Source organism: Nycticebus coucang, chromosome 12 (genome assembly GCF_027406575.1).
Source record: "Nycticebus coucang isolate mNycCou1 chromosome 12, mNycCou1.pri, whole genome shotgun sequence".
NCBI lineage: Eukaryota > Metazoa > Chordata > Mammalia > Primates > Lorisidae > Nycticebus > Nycticebus coucang.
The window spans coordinates 43,827,586-43,848,466 of NC_069791.1; the positions used below are offsets into that span (position 1 = coordinate 43,827,586).

Below are 20,881 nucleotides of genomic sequence, written 5' to 3' on the forward strand. Positions count from 1 at the left end.
TTTGTCATTCATGCAATTTCATCATATTATATCTTATCTTGATGTTCTAGTTTTTGTATTTCATTTTTCTATATTTTCTCTATTTTTTTTTTTTTAAGACAAAGTCTCACTTTGTCGCTCTGAGTAGAATGCTGTGACGTCACAGCTCACAGCAACCTCAAACTCTTGGGCTAAAGCGTTTCTCTTGCCTCAGCCTCCCAAGTAGCTGGGACTGCAGGTGCCCACCACAATGCCTGGCTATTTTTAGAGATAAGGTCTTGCTCTGGCTCAGGCTTGTCTTCAACATGTGAGCTCTGGCAGTCCGCCCACCTTGGCCTCCCAGAGTGCTGAGATTACAGGTGTGAGCTACTGTGTCCAGCCTATGTTTTCTGCTTATTTATTTATTTTTTATTGAGCAACAATAATAATAATAATGCAAAAAAAGTAACGTTCACATTGTCAAATAAGCGTATGTCTACCATAGAATGCTTTGACTCTTAAGTATGGAGTCATCAGTTAACTTCTTATTTTTTTTCCAAAGTCTCAAAAAATAGACAACTAATATTTATAAATAAAAATAAAAGATAATTAAAAAAAAACAACAGATCATGCCAAATCTTATAGACAGTAGAAAAAGAAGAAATACTTCAAAATCATTCTACTTCATCTGGATATACCTGATGATAAAATTGGAAAAAATATATTATTATAGAGGGGAAATTACAAACATTTCACTTATAAATGAGGGTGCAATATCCTAAACAATATCTTAACAAGTTGAATTAAAAATTAATGTGCAAGTAATGTACTCTGGTCAAAATGAAATCCAATCTATGTGAGAATTAGTCACTATTTTCTTTTCTATTTTTTTCTTTTCCTTTCCCTCCCTCCCTCCTTCTCTGACTGCTCTTCCTTTCCCCCATGCCCCACCATGTCATTAATTGTCCTCATATCAAAGTTGAATACACAAGATTCATACTTCTCCATTCCTGTGATGCTTCACTAAGAATAATGTGTTCCACCTCCATCCAGGTTAATACAAATGCTGCAAAATCTCCATTTTTTTAAATGGCTGAATAGTATTCCATGGTATACTATACCACAGCTTGCCAATCCATTCCTGGGTTGAAAGGCATTTAGGCTGTTTCCACATTTTAGCGATTGTAAATATGTTCACTCTTAAAAATAATTCAATATAAGCAGGAATGGAGAATTGAGATAAGAAATAAAGGAACTGGAATAGGTTCACTTTTTTTCAATCTTGTCTTCCAGCAAGTGGAGTTTATATAGAGCCAACCTCATGTACCAAAGAGAGAGAAAAGGAGGTGAAATTTTGGTAGCAAGGCTGTAAGAGGATGATCGTTCAGACGGAGTGGGTTAGAGAATTTGTCCTAGTACTTTTCTATCAAATCCCCTCTTGCCATGAAGAGTGACATGCCCTTTATTTCTTTTCAGTGTTTGCCTTTCTTACAGAGTCTGAGGAAGGTGATATTTAAAATTTTGTTCTTTGTCAGGGATGGTGGCAGGTAATGCTTAAAGTAATTGCCATGGAAATTATACAGGTATTGCTCTAAGGGCACCAGTAATATATTAAATTGAGTACAAGGAAAAGTCAGCAATGAATAATATATTTTGAAAATGCCAACATATGAAAATAAGTTTTAATTAGAGAATTATTTTTAGTAGATGCAGGTGAAAGTCAGTTTTGAAGCTTCAACATGATTCATTGAAACTCCTCTTGTCTAACTTGCGCATCTCAGTATTTTTTTTCTTTCCTTTTGTCTTAGATGTCAATATTCTACAAATTATTTCAGATTATTTCAGATTATTCTTCTTGTTCTAACACTCCAGTATGGGATGGTTTTCCACAGCTAGGTGACTGGAAAATTGCTTCAGTACCTTTCTCATGTTGTAATATACTGATATTAGAAAACTTTTTTTTTTTTTTTTTTAGAGAGAGAGAGAAAGTCTCACTCTGTTAGAGTGTTAGAGTACTATTGCGTCAACCTAGCTCAGCAACCCCAAACACCTAGTAATCTTCTTACTTCAGCATTCTGAGTAGCTGGGACCACAGGCATCCGCCACAAAGCCTGGCCAATTTTTCTATTTTTAGTAGAGACAGGGTCTTGCTCTTGCTCAGGCTGGTCTTGAACTCCTGAGCTCAAGTGATCCTCCTGCCTTAGCTTCTGGGAGGCTAGGATTACAGGCATGAGCTACCACACTCAGCTGATACTGGAAAACTTTTATCATGTCCCATTTTGAGACTACGGCTAGCACCCTGTGTTCACTCAGGAACTGTTGATTATTTGGTTTATTGATGAATGACTGGATAAGTGCATGACAGTGTATTCAACATTGAAGAGTCAATACTCCCTGTCCTTCATGTGCAAATAAATCTACAAGGCATAGTAGAATTTATGGAATAACCTCTGCCATTTATTTAGAACAGCTTACCACAAAGTCTTTTAAAGTTAACCTTGAGCTATTTATGATCTATGTGGATATCAGGAAAGTGTTCCTTTGATTTATTGATTTAGTTATATCTTTGTACCTCATCTGTTTCCAAATGGGTTCAGGCACTTAAATTGTGTACAGATACAATGATATTATTATTAAAAACTAAATAATGAAATAAATTACAAAATTAAGAAATGTAGAGAGAGGATAACAACTAAAATTTATGAAGTATAAGAGTTGACACAGTGATTGAATTTCAAATTTGTCTTTGAGATTTCTAGCTGTCAAAGCAAAAAGAAAAACATAATCACTTACTATCATTAGGAAAAAGAAGATATATTCTTCCATTCATTAGGTTAAACAATGTCTTTCCTGCTACTAAATTCTCAGAATTTTGTCTCATAGAACTTTGTGTAGGTTGGCATAGGAGATAAAAGGGACACTCATTTTTACCAAGCTTTTTTTCCTCATTCAGAGAAGGCTGTGGTGAATTTCATAAGGTTACTTGTAGTAACCTTTGATAAATAAAAAATTTTAATGAAATATAGTGAAGGAAATTCCATGAAGGGGTGATAGCTATAGAGTGTCAAAATTTAGCCAGAGAAAGAAATTTTTAAAATACCATTGACTAATATGTAGATTTTATACCTCCGTTCTTACCAGGAGCTGGGGCAGGTGATAGATACCAAGATCATGAACGTTCTTTGGTGCCAAGAAAATTTATCATCATTATTGCAAAAAATATGGGCTGAATAAAATACACAGAAGTTGGAATTTGCTTTTATATTATTATTGCTGACCTTTATCTCATGCCAGGAGTGCAGAAGATACCATATGAAGTGTGTTGTCTATTAGTGAAATTACCATGTTATTAGACCATTTGTTGAGTTTAGAGCCTGCACCTTTGGGTTTTATAGTTTACTGCTATTCAGATTAAAATTAGTGTTTCAGACTTCTCACATTCTCGCTTTTCTCCATCTGCTGTGTACCAAGTGGCATATCTCTGATTCCAAGTCAGAGACCATATATTTTTATATATTCTCTGTCTTCAGAAACTTCGTTACCTCTGAAAAGTTATAAATTATGATTTTCCAGTTGATAACTATGGTCACATCCAGGTTTAATACATGGAGGGCAATAAATTATAAAACCGATTTTTAAATTCTAAAGCATTTTATAAATATAGGCTGGATAAACTCTTCTGAGGCATGCAAGATAAAAAAGACTTCAAAGACAACTACAGCAAACTTGAACTTACTGATTTAGATACTCAGTGGCAAAGTTATTCAATGTTATAGTATGTTTAATTCTCCAATAGTAGTAGTGATCATTTTCTTGATCATAAGAGAGAAGAACACGGGGGAAGAAAGATAAAACATTGAAAGTACTGTTTTCCTTACTTTTGGGGTGGTTGAATCTTTTTTATCCTATAACTGAAATCTTAATAGACTTAGTGTGTATATATAAAGTACATAAAAAAATTATTCCAATAAGGACAGGACTAGGAAATCCATGGAACGCAGTTTAAAATTATTATCGCTAATAATATAATGATTATTTGACCACAATTTTACTTTCTTACCAATCTTTTTTTTTTTTTTAACTATACTAAAAATTAGCCAATAAGCCATGCTTATGTGCTTATGTACAAGCTGTGCTATCCAGGTCATCTTTTTCCTTTGTCCCTGCCCTGCTTCCCTAATGGAGGACTACATAAAAGCTAGTCAAAATCGATGATGACAGGACACGTGATGTCCACCACTGCCCTGCAGGTCCTGGTATAATGCAGCATTCTAGAGAAGTGGGCACAAAGAATGGCCGCCTGACAGGGGCAGGATGACCAGTCATGTCCAGTTTCTGATGTTTTTTTCTCTTGCAGATCTCTGTGAGGAACTGTAGGAATATTTAAGTGGAGAAGACTAGGGAGTAAAATCAGTAAAGAAGAGTTAAACTTACTACTAGTGAGATGTATGAATACACATTTGTAATGCATTAGGTTTTATTGTATTATATATAAAGGTAACTCAATGTTATTAAATCTATTAGTACTCATTTAGTAATTAGAAGAGGTATTTGTTTTTTAAAGGAGGTTTTCTTTAAAATCATAGGGCCCATATATTCTTCCTTAAAATTAAAAAGTTTATATTGAATTAAGTTGTTCATTTGCTTGTTTATGTGGAAGGGTCACTGGTCTTATACATAATGCATACTTCCTTCCCTTGCAATTTAGATAATTAGGCAATGCTTTCCTAAAAATTGACACCGAGTCATAATTTTTAAATTTGATATATTTGGTAAATGAATTGGAGACATGGCTCAAATTAGTAGAATCAACTAACTTAAACTACCTGTATGGAAATTATCTTCCATTTCCTTTAATTTTATGAAAAATTACTAACATTTATCTTTATTCTACTTATTTCATTATAGAAATGCTAATTAAAAAAACCATATCCAGTGAATGTATTTACTGAACAAAGAATTCATAGATTTGCATTCTAGATTTGAACTCTAAATTTGTCTCAGCACCAACCAGCCTTGTGATTTTGTATTATTTATTTTTGACCCAGCCATACTTTGTTCATTTTAATAGCAAGTACTTGAAAATTTCTTTTATTTCTCAGATTCTGTAAAATATAATAGAACTAAACTACTATTTTTGTCAGACAGTTTTCTCGTAGGATTTGGCTTGATTATGTTTTACTTCTGTTTCATCCTGTAGGAAGACCTGACAGAATGAAAAACTCTCTTCTTTCTTTTTATAGAAATTATGACCCACTCAAAACACAACCGAAGAAATATGCCAAATCCAAGTATGACTTTGTGGCAAGAAACAACAGTGAACTCTCGGTTCTAAAGGATGATATCTTAGAGGTAATACAATTTTACCATTTTTACACTCAGAATAAAGTAAAGTTATTGTATTCCTCTTTTGGTATACATCTAAAGATTCCTCAAAGAAACATTGAGGCCAAGAAAGTATTCTTCTGTGTAATATTGATAAAGATAGTGTATTAGAGACACCTGTGCCTATTTAGAAGGGGTAGATACACATCCCCTTCTAAAGAGGTGGCTTTGGATTAAACCTTTTATCTGTTTTTTAGAAGGGAATGAAGACGGTGGATTACTTAGCTTACTTTGCTCTCTTCCTTGCTTGCTTTCTTCTTCTGAGATTTATACATTTTGGAATCAAGCCTAGTTATCAATTCAGATATAGATGCCCATAATGGTTTTTATTTTTGCAGTTTTTGGCCGGGGCTGGATTTGAACCCCCCACCTCGGGCATATGGGGTTGGCGTCCTACTCCTTTGAGCCACAGGTGCTACCCAGATGTCCATAATGTTTTAATAAGAGAAAACATTTTCTTCTTTTATGCTAGTGTCCTTGCACAAATGTACCCAGCAGTCAGTGAGCTAATGGTGTCAGGGATAGTCTGCAACACCCAAATCCCCTTATTAAGTTATAATCAAGAGTTCATCTTCTTAGATGTAGAATATGAATGATCACAATAAATTTTGTTCAAAAAAATATAATTTTTATACTTTTTTCATATCTCCAAAATGGAGACAATAGGACTTCCCAAGAGAATCATTTTTGTGCTCTATAAATATTTCAAATACTGCAGGCACATTCTTCTGAGATAATATGAGTTCAGGTAGAGTCATTGTAGTGATTCTATACTAGTAAATATAATTCCTAGTGTAATTCCTGAGAATCATTCAATAAATACTATGTCAATGCTGAGTCAATATATCAGAAGTGAAAAACTATTTTTGGCTCAAGTCTAGGAGTGAAAATTGTACTTCCTTCACATATTGACTTTTACATGAAAATTATATCTTTATTTTTATGCATGATGACAGATACTTGATGATAGGAAGCAGTGGTGGAAAGTTCGAAATGCAAGTGGAGACTCTGGATTTGTGCCAAATAACATTTTGGATATTGTGAGACCTCTAGACTCTGGACTGGGGCGTGCTGATCCACCTTATACACATACCATACAGGTAGTTATGACTTCTTAGCAATTTTTAATATTATAAATTTATCACTCTTTAACAGGATTTACAAAACTTTTGTGTATTAATATTTTGAACTTTAATTGGCTATACATTTTCTTCTGTAATTTGGAAAGGCAACGGTGAAGGATACAGGGACGAATTATACATGTTTTCTGATGTATTTCTTGGGAAATTGTTCAAAATGTACAGCAGTAACTCTTTCTCTGAATGCTTTTTTCCTCCAATCTATAAAGTTTCTGACATTCAGAGAAGTAGTGCTTCTGTCTTGTGACCCATAGTGCTCCTATTCACCACTGGCTTCCTGTTGGCAGAGGATGGCACGGAGACATGGCTGGAGTGTCCAGCACTTCATCTTCACCAGCCTTTGCCTACTTAAATTTTGTCAAAAAAATCATACTTTTTTTTTTTGACAAAATTTAAGAGTCTCTTAAGTGTGTTGCCACTGATCAGCCTGTAATTGCACTCATCTGAGTTTATACATGAGCACTTTTTTGGTTGGTTTATAATATTTTTTCTTTTAATTTTAAGATTAAAATGTACTTATGATAAAAATTAGATAAGTCAGTTTCATGCTTCTTGCTCATTGAATAATTCTTGAGGCCTATGCCATATTTTTAGAATTTCATTGACCTTGGCCATCTCATTCACTTGCTGTTAAACTCTTGGGATTTTTAGACCAATGACAGGCACTGTAGAGTCAGGTTTGCCAACAGAGACAGAATGCATGGACTGGTATACCCAGGGTGGCTTCCTTCTTATTAACAAAGGAAGAATTCTTTTTTTTTTTTTAATTGTTGGAGATTCATTGAGGGTACAAGAAACGAGGTTACATTGATTGCATATGTTAGGTAAAGTCCCTCTTACAATCATGTCTAGCCCCCAAAAGGTGTGTCCCACACCAAGACCCCACCCCTCCCCCTCCTTCCCTCTCTCTGCTCTGAGGAAGAATTCTTTTAAGAATCTCGAGAAAAAGATCACATCTGATCCAATTCTACTCAAATTGATACAATTTGAGCAGAAGCTACGTAGAATATGCAGTGAAATGGGTAACTGTTACACCACATCCAGGCTCAATAAAATCTAGATTGTCCAAACATAGAATTGTGGTCCTACTCCCGCCTAAACTGTTCATTTCAGTACTTAGGTTTCCTCATGATATTTAAGTCTGTTATAAGTCCTGCACTTGCCCAGCAGAAGTTGGCCTTATTAGAATGCATGCATCAAGCAGCATTTAAAATAAAGAATTAGTATATAGTTTCTGTATATTGATTATTTAAAGTGATGGCAACAGAAATTGTTTGCTGTGCTTATGTTTTGGCTGGCCTGATGTGCAGATATGTTACGAACTTATTTTACGTTCATCATTTATCATTAGCTATTGATGCCAAAGAAGGAATTTGAGTTATTCAAGGTATGGTCTCCTCCATTTCCCATGGACTTTTGAAGTGAATTTTCTAACTTAATTTGTGTACCTTTTTCTTTCCTTTGTTCCTACCTTTCTGAGTTTGGGGTGTTACATAACGTTATATAGGCTTCTGTCTCATTTATGGGCGCCAGTTCTTCACTTTCTTTGTGGTATAGAGTGTATGCTTGAAGCATACGACTAAATACCAACAGGGTGTATGGTATTTGGGTTGTATCGATTTTTTTAATATTCAGTTCATAATAATTTATGTAAAGCACTATTCGCACATGATATCCCTAATTCCCATATGTGAGCAGAAGCTGAGGTTTGTATTTTATGTGTTGAAAACAATTATCTAAATTCGTTTTTATTTATGTGTGTGCTTCCTAGGAATGGGCAACGTTGATAAGATAAGATATTTAAACTTACAAATAAGATAAATTATAATTATTTTCTCCCACCTGAGATTTCCCAAGGAGTGTAATGTTTTTTGTAATGACTTTTACCTTTTCTTCTTTACTGTTCATTCTTTTCGTTTTCTTCAATTCTGATTCCTGACATGAGCCATAAGTTGACTTTTCTGTTTAGAGGCTGCTCTAAAATTGAACCAAAATTATTAATTCAGATCATAGGTAATGAGAGTACTTTTGGAGAACAAAAATATATTTCCCCTCTCTTAAACAGAACCTCATGTCTTATTTCTGTCAACTTTGGCCCAATCAATAAATTTTTTAAGTGTTCACAAGGTTCATGGGTTTGTTTTGCTACTTTATGTAAACAGAAACTTGTGGTCCTTGTGGGGGCTGCCTATTTTTGGCTATTTCCTTTTAAACTTTTTAACACTATCTGACTGTCTTTTGAAAATTTCTAAATGCAAATATAAACATAGCGGTGTGTGTAGAAATATGTAAAGAAGCCTTCTACATATGTTTGTGTGTATGTGAGAGAGAGAGGTTTAGGTTGAAGGCTATACTTTTAAAAAGTGTTAAAAACGGGCGGCGCCTGTGGCTCAAGGAGTAGGGCACCAGTCCCATATGCCGGAGGTGGTAGGTTCAAACCCAGCCCTGGCCAAAAAAAAAAAAAATGTTAAAAACAGTCTTCCTTTAACACCTCCTGGTATTAAAGGAGATGTAATAATATTCTAAGATATATGTATCTTTCCAGTTAAAACTGGAAATACTTTCTATAGATGAAAATTTTTTCACCTATTTATAAATGAAAATTTTTTCACCTATTTATAGGTGAAAATTTTGAGCTAGCCCAGCAAAACTACTAAGATCTTCTAAAATTTTAAGAAGCAAACTTGATAGTCCACTCTGCTATCTGCTCTCTGGCATAAGTCCTATTCTCCTATTTCCAAAGCATTTGTGACATTTTTAAAAAAAGAATAGAGTAAAATGAAAAATAAAACATCTTCAGAAATCTATACCAGTTGTTTTTATATCTCTAGACCAGTATCACCAGTACCTTTATCTAAAATATCTAAGGAAAAATCCTGCTGTTTATTTCAGAATGATACTATAGATACTACCATATTTATGTAGATTCCAGTGATCCTTACATCCTAACCTTATAAATTTCAACTGTATTATAATTTTATGTCTTACTCATCTTTTTATTTCATTTCTCAAATATTTATTGAGGAATGAAGCTTAATATTGAGCAGATGCTTCATAAAAGTCTGTTGTATGGCCGAAGTTCCCTGGGCTGAGGACTGATATTGGTTCCTGGCCTGTTAGGAAGTGGGCTTCTCAGCAGGAAGGGGTGAGTGCAGCAAGTAAGCAAGCCAGCCAGTGAAGCTTCGTCTATGTTTACAGCCATTTCCCATCACTGGTATCACTGCCTGAGTTCTGCCTCTTGTCAGATCCCTGCATGGTCCATGGAAAAATTGTCTTCCATGAAACGGTGGCCTGTCAGGAACCAGGCCTCACAGCTGGAGGTGAGCAACAGATGGGTGAGCGAAGCTTCCTCTGTATTTACAGTTGCTCCCCATCACTCTCATCACCGCCCGAGCTCCACCTCCTGTCTTACTTTGCCCCCCTCCTGCAGCCCCCCCCAACTCCCATGCTGGTCTGTGAGAAATTGTCATTGATATCAAAATCTTATTATCAAAACTTTGAAGAAACATAAAGAAACTTCCTGTAACAAAAATGTTTTTGATCCTGGTACTATGCTGCAGAAAAACAACTAGTGATTTATTCCTTAAGCTTGCTTCACTTTCACAGATAGTGATGGCAGTACACTCCAAAATAGATAATGTGAGTGGTCAGCAGCGTATGTTGTGCCAGGCATTGTCTAAGCACTTCACAAATTCATTTAATTCCCACTACAACCTATAAAGCAGGCTTATTTTACATGGGGAACTAAGCTACAGGAGAAATAACTTGCCCACATTTACATGCTTTGTGATGCCAGGATTGGGACCCAGTGCTCTGGATCCAAAGCCCATGCTGTGATGAATTCCACTGTTCTAGGGAAGAGTGATTACAAAAGTATCATCTCTTTTTTGGGTGAACATGTAGTTTTTCTTCTATATGAAGGCTTATTTCTAAAAATAGCTTTACCAGGCCCTATGCTGTGATAAAAGTGGATCTGAACCATCACAATGCTTAGAACTGGGTTTCACTTTATGTATTTATTCCTTGGATTTCATCAATTTTCTCTTTCTCTCTTTTTTTTTTAATGATTTAGGCTAATAACCTAAATTATATGATTTACTTAAAAATGACATTTTATAAACGGTGGTAAGGAAATTAGGTGTAAACTACTTATGTACAACATCTATAAGTCACCAAATATTTTTTAAGTGGACACAGTCATGATTCCTATTTTTATACCCTTATCTTTCCTATAAAGAAGAGTATATTAATAATGGCAGGATCTGAGTGAAGGGCACAGGTGCAGCCCTTGCCTACTGTCCACACACTTTTTATCAGGGATTCTGTGGACAAGGATGCTCATATGTGTCACCAGTAGTGAATAGGTGTTGAATTGGCACCTGGTGCCCCTGAGAGTCCAGACTATTTAATATCCTCACATTTGATGTGATTTTTTAACAGCTCTCTACAGACAACCATTCCCACCTAAAGTGTTTCCCCCATGGCTTAAGCAAGGTTTTAAAAATAAAAGAGAGGGTAGCTAAGAATTTTCAAAAGATGTTAAACATTGAGATAAAATGAAACCATGGAGAAAAGGAAGTATTAATAAATGTTTATGAAAGATGATGGAGAAATGACATGTCTTCTGATAAGACATTTGTCACAGAGCATTCCAGGGCCTTGTCGTGTTTTAGCTAGGTGACAGATGGACGTCCAGGGTGCTTTCTCCCCTCCTGGAATCTGCTTGCCACATAAAGTTTCCCAGTCTTCCTTTTGACTTGATTCCCAGATCTCTAGCACTGTGACTGTTCTTCTACTAAAATTACCCTTGTACCCATTCACATTCTCCTGCTATGTGCCAGGAGCAGGCGCTCACCCCTCTGCTGCCACGTCTAACATACCCAATGGCCTGACTACAGAAACCTTCCATGTGTTTTCATTTATTATGTCTATGTGTTTATTATTATAGATATTCTTACTCCACTGAAACAACAAATCATTATTAATTTCCAGTCTTCATAGTCTTTTGAATTCAACAAAGTTTCCTGTCTTTTATTCCTAACCAGTGATAGTGTGATACTGTGGGAAAAGCCTCAGTCTAGGTATTGATAGATGATAGATGGGGCTTCTAATCCTGGTTCTGCCCCTAACCATCTATGTGACCCTACAGAGAGCATTCTGTTTTTCTGTGCTCCAGTTTACTTGATTGTGAAATAGAAGGAGGCAGTTGTGTGCTCTCTACAATGAAAGTCACAGAAAAAATTCTCTTAGTCTTTATGTAGATGTTTCAACAGTCCTAAATTAAAACTGGAAATATTTTCTATTAAACAACTAAAACTACTAACAACTAAACTATTAAACAATTAAAACTACTAACTTGAGCCCATGTTATGAATGCTGTGTTTAAACCCAGTCCAGACATTCCGATAACCGCTGGACACAAAGTGATCATTTTATTAAGGATAGCTTCATTTTCTTCCAGCCATCCCAACTTCCTGATAGTATTTGGTTCTTTAATTTTTTTAATTAATCTCAGAAGACTACCTATTAATTAGAGACATGGCTTTAGACAAGGATCTTTACTTGTTGTTGTTGTTGTTGTTGCAGTTTGGCTGGAGCCGGGTTTGAACCCGCCACCCTGGGTATATGGGTCCGGCACCCTGCCCACTGAGCCACAGGCACCGCCCAAGGATCTTTACTTTTTTATTCTGCCTTGTATATTGACTTTTTCTCAGGTATTTCCTGGGACATTTGCATAATCTAAGATTATAATACATATATACATATATATATAAAAATACATGTATGAAGTAATTACTGTCCATTATGCACATATATTCAAGTACATAATTATACAATGTTCTATTTGTTTAGACTGCTAACAAGTTTAACACTAAACTTAAATCATACTATGATGTATACAGTTTTTCCTTTTAGAAAAGGTGAAAGATTTACACAATTTGAAGAGAAACCGGAGAGTATAGTATTTCCTTTGGTAGAATCAGCTGTTAAATAAAAACTCATCTCCCTCCTTCTCTATTTGCTCTCCCCTTCCTCCCCAGGGGGTGAGGGAAAGGAAAAGAAAAAAAAAGAAAAGAAAACAGTGATTAATTCTCACATAAATTGGATTTAATTTTGACCAAAGTACATTACTTGAACATTAATATTTAATTCAACTTGTTAATATGTTGTTTAGGATATTGCAGCCTCATTTATAAGTGAAATATGTTTGTAATTTCCCTTTATAGTATATTTTTTCTGATTTTAATATCAGGTGTATCCAGGTGAAGTAGAATGATTTTGAAGTATTTCTTCTTTTTCTGTTGTCTATAAGATTTGGCATGATCTGTTTTTTGAAATTACCTTTTATTTTTATTTATAAATATTAGTTGTCTATTTTTTGAGACTTTGGAAAAAGAATAATAAGAAGAAGTTAACTGATGACTCCATACTGAACCTCAGAGTCAAAGCATTCTATGATAGACATACCCTTATCTGACAATGTGAATGCTACTTTTTTTGCATTATTATTATTATTGCTCAGTATTTCATTGCAGCAATCATTTGATTTCTTTTCTGAGTGTATTTATCTTCCTTTGTTCTTTACGAGGTTTTTGTTTCTAGTCCTTATCTTAAACATTGTTACTGTTACTAAATTTTAAGCCTTTTTAATTTTGTGAAGGCAAAAAATGGAGACTAAATAAACACATGCATATGCATAGAGAAAATAAATAAATAAATAAATAAATAAAAAATAAAAATTCATCTTATGGCTCGGAGCCTGAAGCTTAAGCAGCTAGGACACCAGCCACATACACCAGAGCTGATGGGTTCAAATCCAGCCCAGGCCTGTCAAACAATGACAACTACAACCAAAAAATAGCCAGGCATTGTGGCAGGTGCCTGTATTCCCAGCTACTTGGGAGGCTGAGGCAAGAGAATAACTTAAGCTCAAGAGTTTGAGGTTGCTATGAGCGTGACGCCACGTCACTCTACCCAGTGTGACAGCTTGAGACTCTGTCTCCAAAAAAAAAAAAATTCATCTTACATTTAATGCATTCTGATTGTATTCTTTATAAGAATAAAATGAGTTAAATGTTAATATTTTAACAGTACTATAATACACAAAGTTACTATTGAACTACTCTACACTTTTGTACTATATTGTAATCTATATTAGTTTTAGATGACTAGATAAGAGTGATGGAAATTAATTACATATTTACAACCTCCTTCACTGGTGCAGGCAAGCAATTTTACTGTCAAAAAACAAATTTGCTTGTGTTTCTTGATGTTTGATGTGTATTATAATTGATATTATTTTAATTTTATCTCTCGTGTGTTGATTTTCTCATTTGGTGTGATTTGTTCCATTTTCCTAATAGCAATTACTTGGCGAGCTGTCAGAGGTAACCCACATTCATTCCCTCTCAGCACTTCTTTTTAGTGTGATGTTCTGGATTCAGTCCCTGGACGTTAACACCCGCCAAATGTTCCAGCTGTGCTTAGTTTTCACTGTAGAGTTCCAAAGAGTCTAAATTTAGAAGAAAAACATGTAATTCAGAGCAGGTTAAAATTTTAAGGACAGTTCAATGTTGATGACTTTGCTGAGTTACTTGCATAATTTCCCCTCTGAAGCAGTATCTTGTATGAATCAGGAGCTTATCTCTCAATATCATTCTTTAATCCTCGAGAATTTCTACTCAACTCTAGTTGCTAAAGAAAAGTTGACTTATTCCAACGTAATTATCAATAGGAAAGTAAATTTCCTATGAGGGCTAGTCATTTAGACTTTTTTTCAGAGAAAGAGAGAGAGATTTTGTTTCAAATAGAACTTTATATTGGTGGGAAATCACAGGCAAGGATGGGGAAGTGACAATTACAGTGCAAAAGTAGGTCCACAGCAGGTTGGCCACCCATCCCAGTTTGACCCCAACTGAGAGTTTTGTGGGGATGTGGGTCTTTTAATGCTAATTACTGGTAACGTTCCAGGCAAACTGAGGAGAATTGGTCGGGATTTTGTTTTTGAATTTGGAGCTTCAGTTCCATTGGTCTAGGAGAAAAAAGTTCAGAGTGCTCTTGTGCCCTCCGGGACTTTCCATTAGTTGAAGGTACATTGGAATCATCAACTCCATAGTTTTAACCAGAAATAACCAAGAGACAGAAAGAATGAAGGAAAAGCAGTAGTTGGTGGGAGATGCGAAGGAGGGGGCCACCTAGGGAGGGACACAGAAAGGTGGCTTTAGGAGTCAATGGTGATTCTGTTTCTTCTGCATCAAGAATTACAAACCAGTTTCATGGAAAAGCTATCTTGGTTGCTATTCAGAAAAAGTTGTAATGTTTCAAGGAAAGTACTTTTTTCCTCCTGAAATTGCAGAGGTTGGAAACATGAAACAGGAGGAGAGGACTAAGAATAGAGGAAAATATGCAAGTAAATATAAATTAGAGCTTAAGTCATGAAAAATTTTCATGTGGCTTTCCTTGACTTTAATCAAATATCTGTGTGTGTGTGTGTATACACTCACACATATTTTTAAAACCTGTCATTCTGTTAGGTCATACTGATAAAGTTGCATTATGTAGAAAAGGCAGATGAAGGGAGTGAGGCACAGAACATTTGGTGAGCTTGTCTTCAGGCTTGATTATGACAACACAGTTGTATTCAGCTTTTCACAGTATTATTTGATGGATAGAAAAACACTTGCTGTACTTGTTTTTATGCAAGCAGAAAATATGAATCATATCATGGCATTTTTTTAAGTGTTAAAAGCAATACTTTAGACTCTGACATTTTTGAAACACTAATGTGAGAATTCATTAGCCCCTCCTGAAATTACATACAAAGGACATTCTTGTTGACAGAACATTGACTATACATTGATCAGATGACTTTGGTGTGTGATGAGTGTTACATTTTGGTGATATTTGCTGTATTTTGATTGCTCTAAATATTTATTGGCCCAAATATAGGAAGACTTTTGTGGGGTATAATGATAATAATGATACATTCTAACATATGATTGAATGCATTAGAAATGTTTCTAGACCATGAACTTGGGGATTGGCAATCTCTTTCTGTTCCATCTAACTCCATGGCTTGCTCAGAGAATCTTACCCCTACACTCCTTCCCTGCCTCTTTTCTCCTTGCCCTCCTTCCTTCTAAATATCTCCCAGCATTACAAACACCTCTTTCAGTTCTAGCTCCCTCCGTGCATGATACCCTTCCCACTTTCTCTACCCCACTGGTTGGTGAGTGGGAGCTTTTAAAGAGGCAGCAGAAAAGAATTAGGGCGCCTTCCCATGCAGGTTTCCACAGGTGCTAATTATTTGCTGTGAAGACGACTGCGATGTAGATTGGTGTGGGTTTTTTAATGATTTAATTTAAATGATGTGTGTTTGTGTGATGTGTATTTTTGTTTTTGATCTCTGTGGAAATTCAGGAGGGCTCTTAAAATCAATACTACCTTATATTTGGGCCAATCTTTTAATAGAATTTAAAAGTAAATACTGTTCTAATCAAAAGACCAGATTACCAAAAGGTTTTTACATTTTATATGCTAATTTAAAATTTTTGAATAATTAATATTGTGTTGTGCATTATCTAAAATTTACCTCAATTACAAGTTATTGCTGTCTATAATTGATTCTATAAAGACAGTGTGCCTTTTGAGAATCTGGAACCTCTTATAATGCAGTTATATATTAAAATTATCTTGTTTACATTTAAAGTTTTAACTATTGTGTGTATTTTAATATTAAATGTACCTAAATACTGTTTTATAATAGCCTAACAATCATAATTTAAAAATTATTGAAAATCATTTTATTACATCTACCCTTTTAAATACAGATTTCCAAATACCCTTTTTCTAGTATATGCTTGTGTGTTGCCATGATAAACACTTAAAAGCCCCCATCGTTACCCTCACAGCCATCTACCCCACAACATTTCCATTTTAACAACCAAAATTTGTAATTTTCATAAATTTGTGTTGATGGCAGAAAGGGTTATGCCTTGAAAAAGTGAATATTAATATTTTAAAATTATTTGCTGAAAATGGCAGAATTAAAAATCTTTGAAAATAGTATATTTATATAAAATAAGGAGTAAGCGATGCCTAAGCTATTGATGTTTAGACTTCCAGTGAAATTAGAAGTTATTATTAGTGTAAATTTTAAAATAATCAGAAATCTTTGACCTTTGTTTTTGGATTTGGAGCTTCAGTTCCATTGGTCTAGGTGAGAAAAGTTCAGAGTGCTCTTGTGCTCTGTGGGACTTTCCATCAGTTGAAGGTACATTGGAATCTTCAACTCTGTAGTTTTAACCAGAAATAGCCAAGAGACTAAGACCTTTGGTCTTGTGTGATTCCAAGTCCAAATTCAGTTTCTTTGACACTTATTACAGTTGTTTGCCATTGGTCTTATCCTTGTTACTCCTTACCTTACATTTTGACTTTGGACAAATATGTAGAATGTTTAAAAGAAGATTTTTGCTGATCATTATACCACATAGGATTAGAGATACATTTGTTACTGGATTACAAATACATAGTCAACAATATCCTATCAAAGTATAGCTAGTTTTCCTAACCTAGATTTTATATTTTTAAAATTTTCAAGGTAATTATTTGTCTTTTTATAGAAACAAAGGATGGAGTATGGTCCAAGACCAGCTGATACCCCCTCTGCCCCATCACCACCTCCAACACCAGCTCCCGTTCCTGTCCCTTTTCCACCTTCTGCTCCAGCACCTGTTCCTGTGTCAAAGGTCCCGGCAAATGTAACCCGTCAGAACAGCAGCTCCAGTGACAGTGGTGGCAGTATTGTGCGAGATAGCCAGAGACACAAACAACTTCCCGTGGACCGTAAGTTTCCCAGGGAGGCAAAAAAGCTTTTTCTGTGAAATAGAAATGCTACTAAGTAAAATATTGTTCATTACTGATTCTACTGATATTTAATATTATTAAATATAAAAGCCCTTTATACTTCCATGGTACTTCATAGATTGCAAAGATTTTTAACTAGTTTCTTATCGTCTAAGTAATTTTGACAAATAGGAAATTTTCTGTACTCTAACATATATATTAATATTCTTCCTCATATTCCAATATATTATGATGGTTGAATGAAGAGTTTGGAGCCAGAAATACTGGAATTTGTATAGAGAAGCAATAGGTACCAGCCATGTGACCTTCAACAACTCCAAAATCCTCCCTATACTTTAATATATGAAAAGTGGGGAAAAATTAAAGTATTTGCTTCCTGTGTTAACTTAAAGATTTAAGGAGATAATCCACATAAAGTATTTACTTCAATGGCTCTGAGCCAGAGGTGATTTTATTCCCTGCCCCTCCCTCTGGGAACAGTTAGGGATTTGTTTGTTGAGAACATTTAGTTTTGTCTGGAGACCATGGTTATCATAACTAGGGAGATACTACTGCCATATAATAGGTAGAGGCCTGGGATATTTAGCATCATGTTACGATGCATAGGACAGCCCCCAATAACAGAATTATCTGGCCCAAAACATCAATGGTTCCAGGGTTGAAGGGTTGATTTTACCCAACGTATGACACATCATAAACAGTCACTAAATATTAGTGGTTGTTAGGATCCTCATCATCTTCATCAGTATCAGTATCACCATCATAATCTTCCTGCATCTCTATATTAGTGGCTGTTAGGATCCTCATCATCTTCATCAGTGTCAGTATCATCATCACCATCTTCCTGCATCTCTATATTAGTGGCTGTAGGATCCTCATCATCTTCATCAGTATCAGTATCATCATCATCATCATCTTCCGGCATCTCTCTATTAGTGGCTGTAGGATCCTCATCATATTCATCAGTGTCAGTATCATCATCACCATCTTCCTGCATCTCTATATTAGTGGCTGTTAGGATCCTCATCATCTTCATCAGTGTCAGTATCATCATCACCATCTTCCTGCATCTCTATATTAGTGGCTGTAGGATCCTCATCATCTTCATCAGTGTCAGTATCATCATCACCATCTTCCTGCATCTCTATATTAGTGGCTGTAGGATCCTCATCATCTTCATCAGTGTCAGTATCATCATCACCATCTTCCGGCATCTCTATATTAGTGGCTGTAGGATCCTCATCATCTTCATCAGTATCAGTATCAGTATCATCATCATCATCTTCCTGCATCTCTATATTAGTGGCTGTAGGATCCTCATCATCTTCATCAGTGTCAGTATCATCATCACCATCTTCCTGCATCTCTATATTAGTGGCTGTAGGATCCTCATCATCTTCATCAGTATCAGTATCATCATCACCATCTTCCTGCATCTCTATATTAGTGGCTGTAGGATCCTCATCATCTTCATCAGTGTCAGTATCATCATCACCATCTTCCTGCATCTCTATATTAGTGGCTGTTAGGATCCTCATCATCTTCATCAGTGTCAGTATCATCATCATCATCTTCCGGCATCTCTTCCTCATAGTTGCTGTTCTCACAATCACACTAGCTAAATATAATCACCTGCCAATACAAGTCTCATATTTACCCTCCAAATTCAGATTTCAGCCTTGTATTTTCATAAAGTTAAATTTGATATTTTGTAAAACAATTTCTATAAAAATAAAGCAAAAGAAAAGACGCCATGGCCAACCTGTGGATTACTCTAATTTGTACTGGTGAGCAGCAGTGTAGCTATCTTGAAAACTGAAGGTAATTCTAAGATAAGTCTTATTTTGTTTTACCTTTTAGTACGTGGCATGTCTATGTGGTCATGACAGTTAAGTTCATGAACTAAAGCTAGAAAAACTGCTTTATACCTCATTGCTGAATATCACTGTGGTCATCTGTGAAGTACTTCCCTTAGGAAGCTACACACTGATTCCAGTGCCTAGTCCACCCTTCAAAACAATTTTGGAGCTCTCTTTCTGAAATGACCATCAGAGCTGTTTTTGTATCACACAAAAACACGTAATGATAATGAACACTACTCAGCAAGACACTGTGACACACTGATATACCAAGGTTGTGAAGCCATATCAAGTTGTCTGTACAGTGTTGCCAGTGTAAGCATCGAGTTCACGAACTTAATAGTCAGACCTCCTACTTCCACAGCTCTGATAGTCATTCTATAAAGAGTTCCAAAATTGCTTTATTTGTCAGTGCATAGCTTCCCAAGGGGAATACTTCAAAGGTGACCATAGTGATATTCAGCAGGGAGGTTTGCAGCACTTTTTCTAGGTTGAGTTTGCATACTTAATTGTTAGACCTCGTATTATAAAATTACTTTTATTTACCCATACTTGATATATAAAAACTCTTGGAAAACTAGAGCCAGAAAGATAGTCCACATTTTCTCAATATGATAAAAGTATATAAAGGGTGTGTTGGTCATACTATCTATAAGTGCCTCAGAACAGGCCTCTCATAGGGTTCTGAATTCTTTTATTTATATGAACATATTTTTACTGTAAATGATCAGTCTATTTCCATTTCTTTCAATATTATGTATGTTGTTGGAAAAGGAATAATTCCAAAGTCTTATCTCTGACATGCAGATATTTGTATTAAAATATTAACTTTATGTCTGTGGTTGAATGTTTGAGATTCATGTTCAAAACTAAATTATTGAATCTTTCATTCCCATTTTCACCCCACTGTTGTTTTTTTTTTTTTTGAGACAGAGTCTTACTATGTTGCCCTCGGTAGAGTGCTGTGGCATCACAGTTCACAGCAACCTCAAACTCTTGGGCTTAAGCAGTTCTCTCGCCTCAGCCTCCCTAGTAGGTGAGACCACAGGCACCCGCCACAATGCCCAACTATTTTTCTGTTGCAGTTGTCATTGTTGTTTAGGTGGCCTAGGGTGGGCTCAAACCCGCTAGCCCCTGTGCATGTGGCCAGTGCCCTACCCACTGAGCCCTGGACGCTGCCAGTTATGGTCAGATCTTGATAAATTAAAAAATCTAAAAAATGAAGGCAGTAAAATGATTGCTATTTATTCTAGAAATTCTGGTTACATGCAATAAGCACAACTTTTATACATTGCTTTCTCTCCCAAGGTAGAGACTGGTTAAATAGCCTTCTTAGCTACATCTTGACCGTAGCAGAAAACTAAAGGAAAAAAGAAGTTTTAGAAAAGTGGAGCAGCACTTTTTCTGTGCAGCAAAAATAATCATGTGTGTATGAGTATGTATGTATAACTCCAACATAATATGCTACTATATTTTTAGAATATGTGTGGATTTTTTTAAAAAAGATGTTCCTTCTTTATTCAGAGACACTAAAGTCATAGTTTTAAGATGAGAAAGTTCTATAAACATTTTTACTAATTTCCCTAAGGACAAATTCCCTCCTTCAAATGACCATTCCTTTCTTTATTCTTACCACAAGTTTATAAAACTTCCCTGCTCTGATACGTGAGCACA

The 20,881-nt window shown here is 35.4% G+C and overlaps 1 protein-coding gene across 4 annotated transcripts in view; it reads left to right on the forward strand.

Annotated features, from left to right (window-relative positions):
- Positions 1-20,881, forward strand: part of EPS8 (epidermal growth factor receptor pathway substrate 8) — a 167,888-nt gene that overhangs the window by 138,663 nt on the left and 8,344 nt on the right. For all 4 annotated transcript variants that reach the window (XM_053555723.1, XM_053555725.1, XM_053555726.1 and 1 more), the window contains 3 exons: positions 5,202-5,310; positions 6,300-6,443; positions 17,105-17,327. In XM_053555723.1, coding sequence (XP_053411698.1) covers positions 5,202-5,310; positions 6,300-6,443; positions 17,105-17,327 — 476 coding nt within the window. The remainder of the gene's footprint in view (positions 1-5,201; positions 5,311-6,299; positions 6,444-17,104; positions 17,328-20,881) is intronic.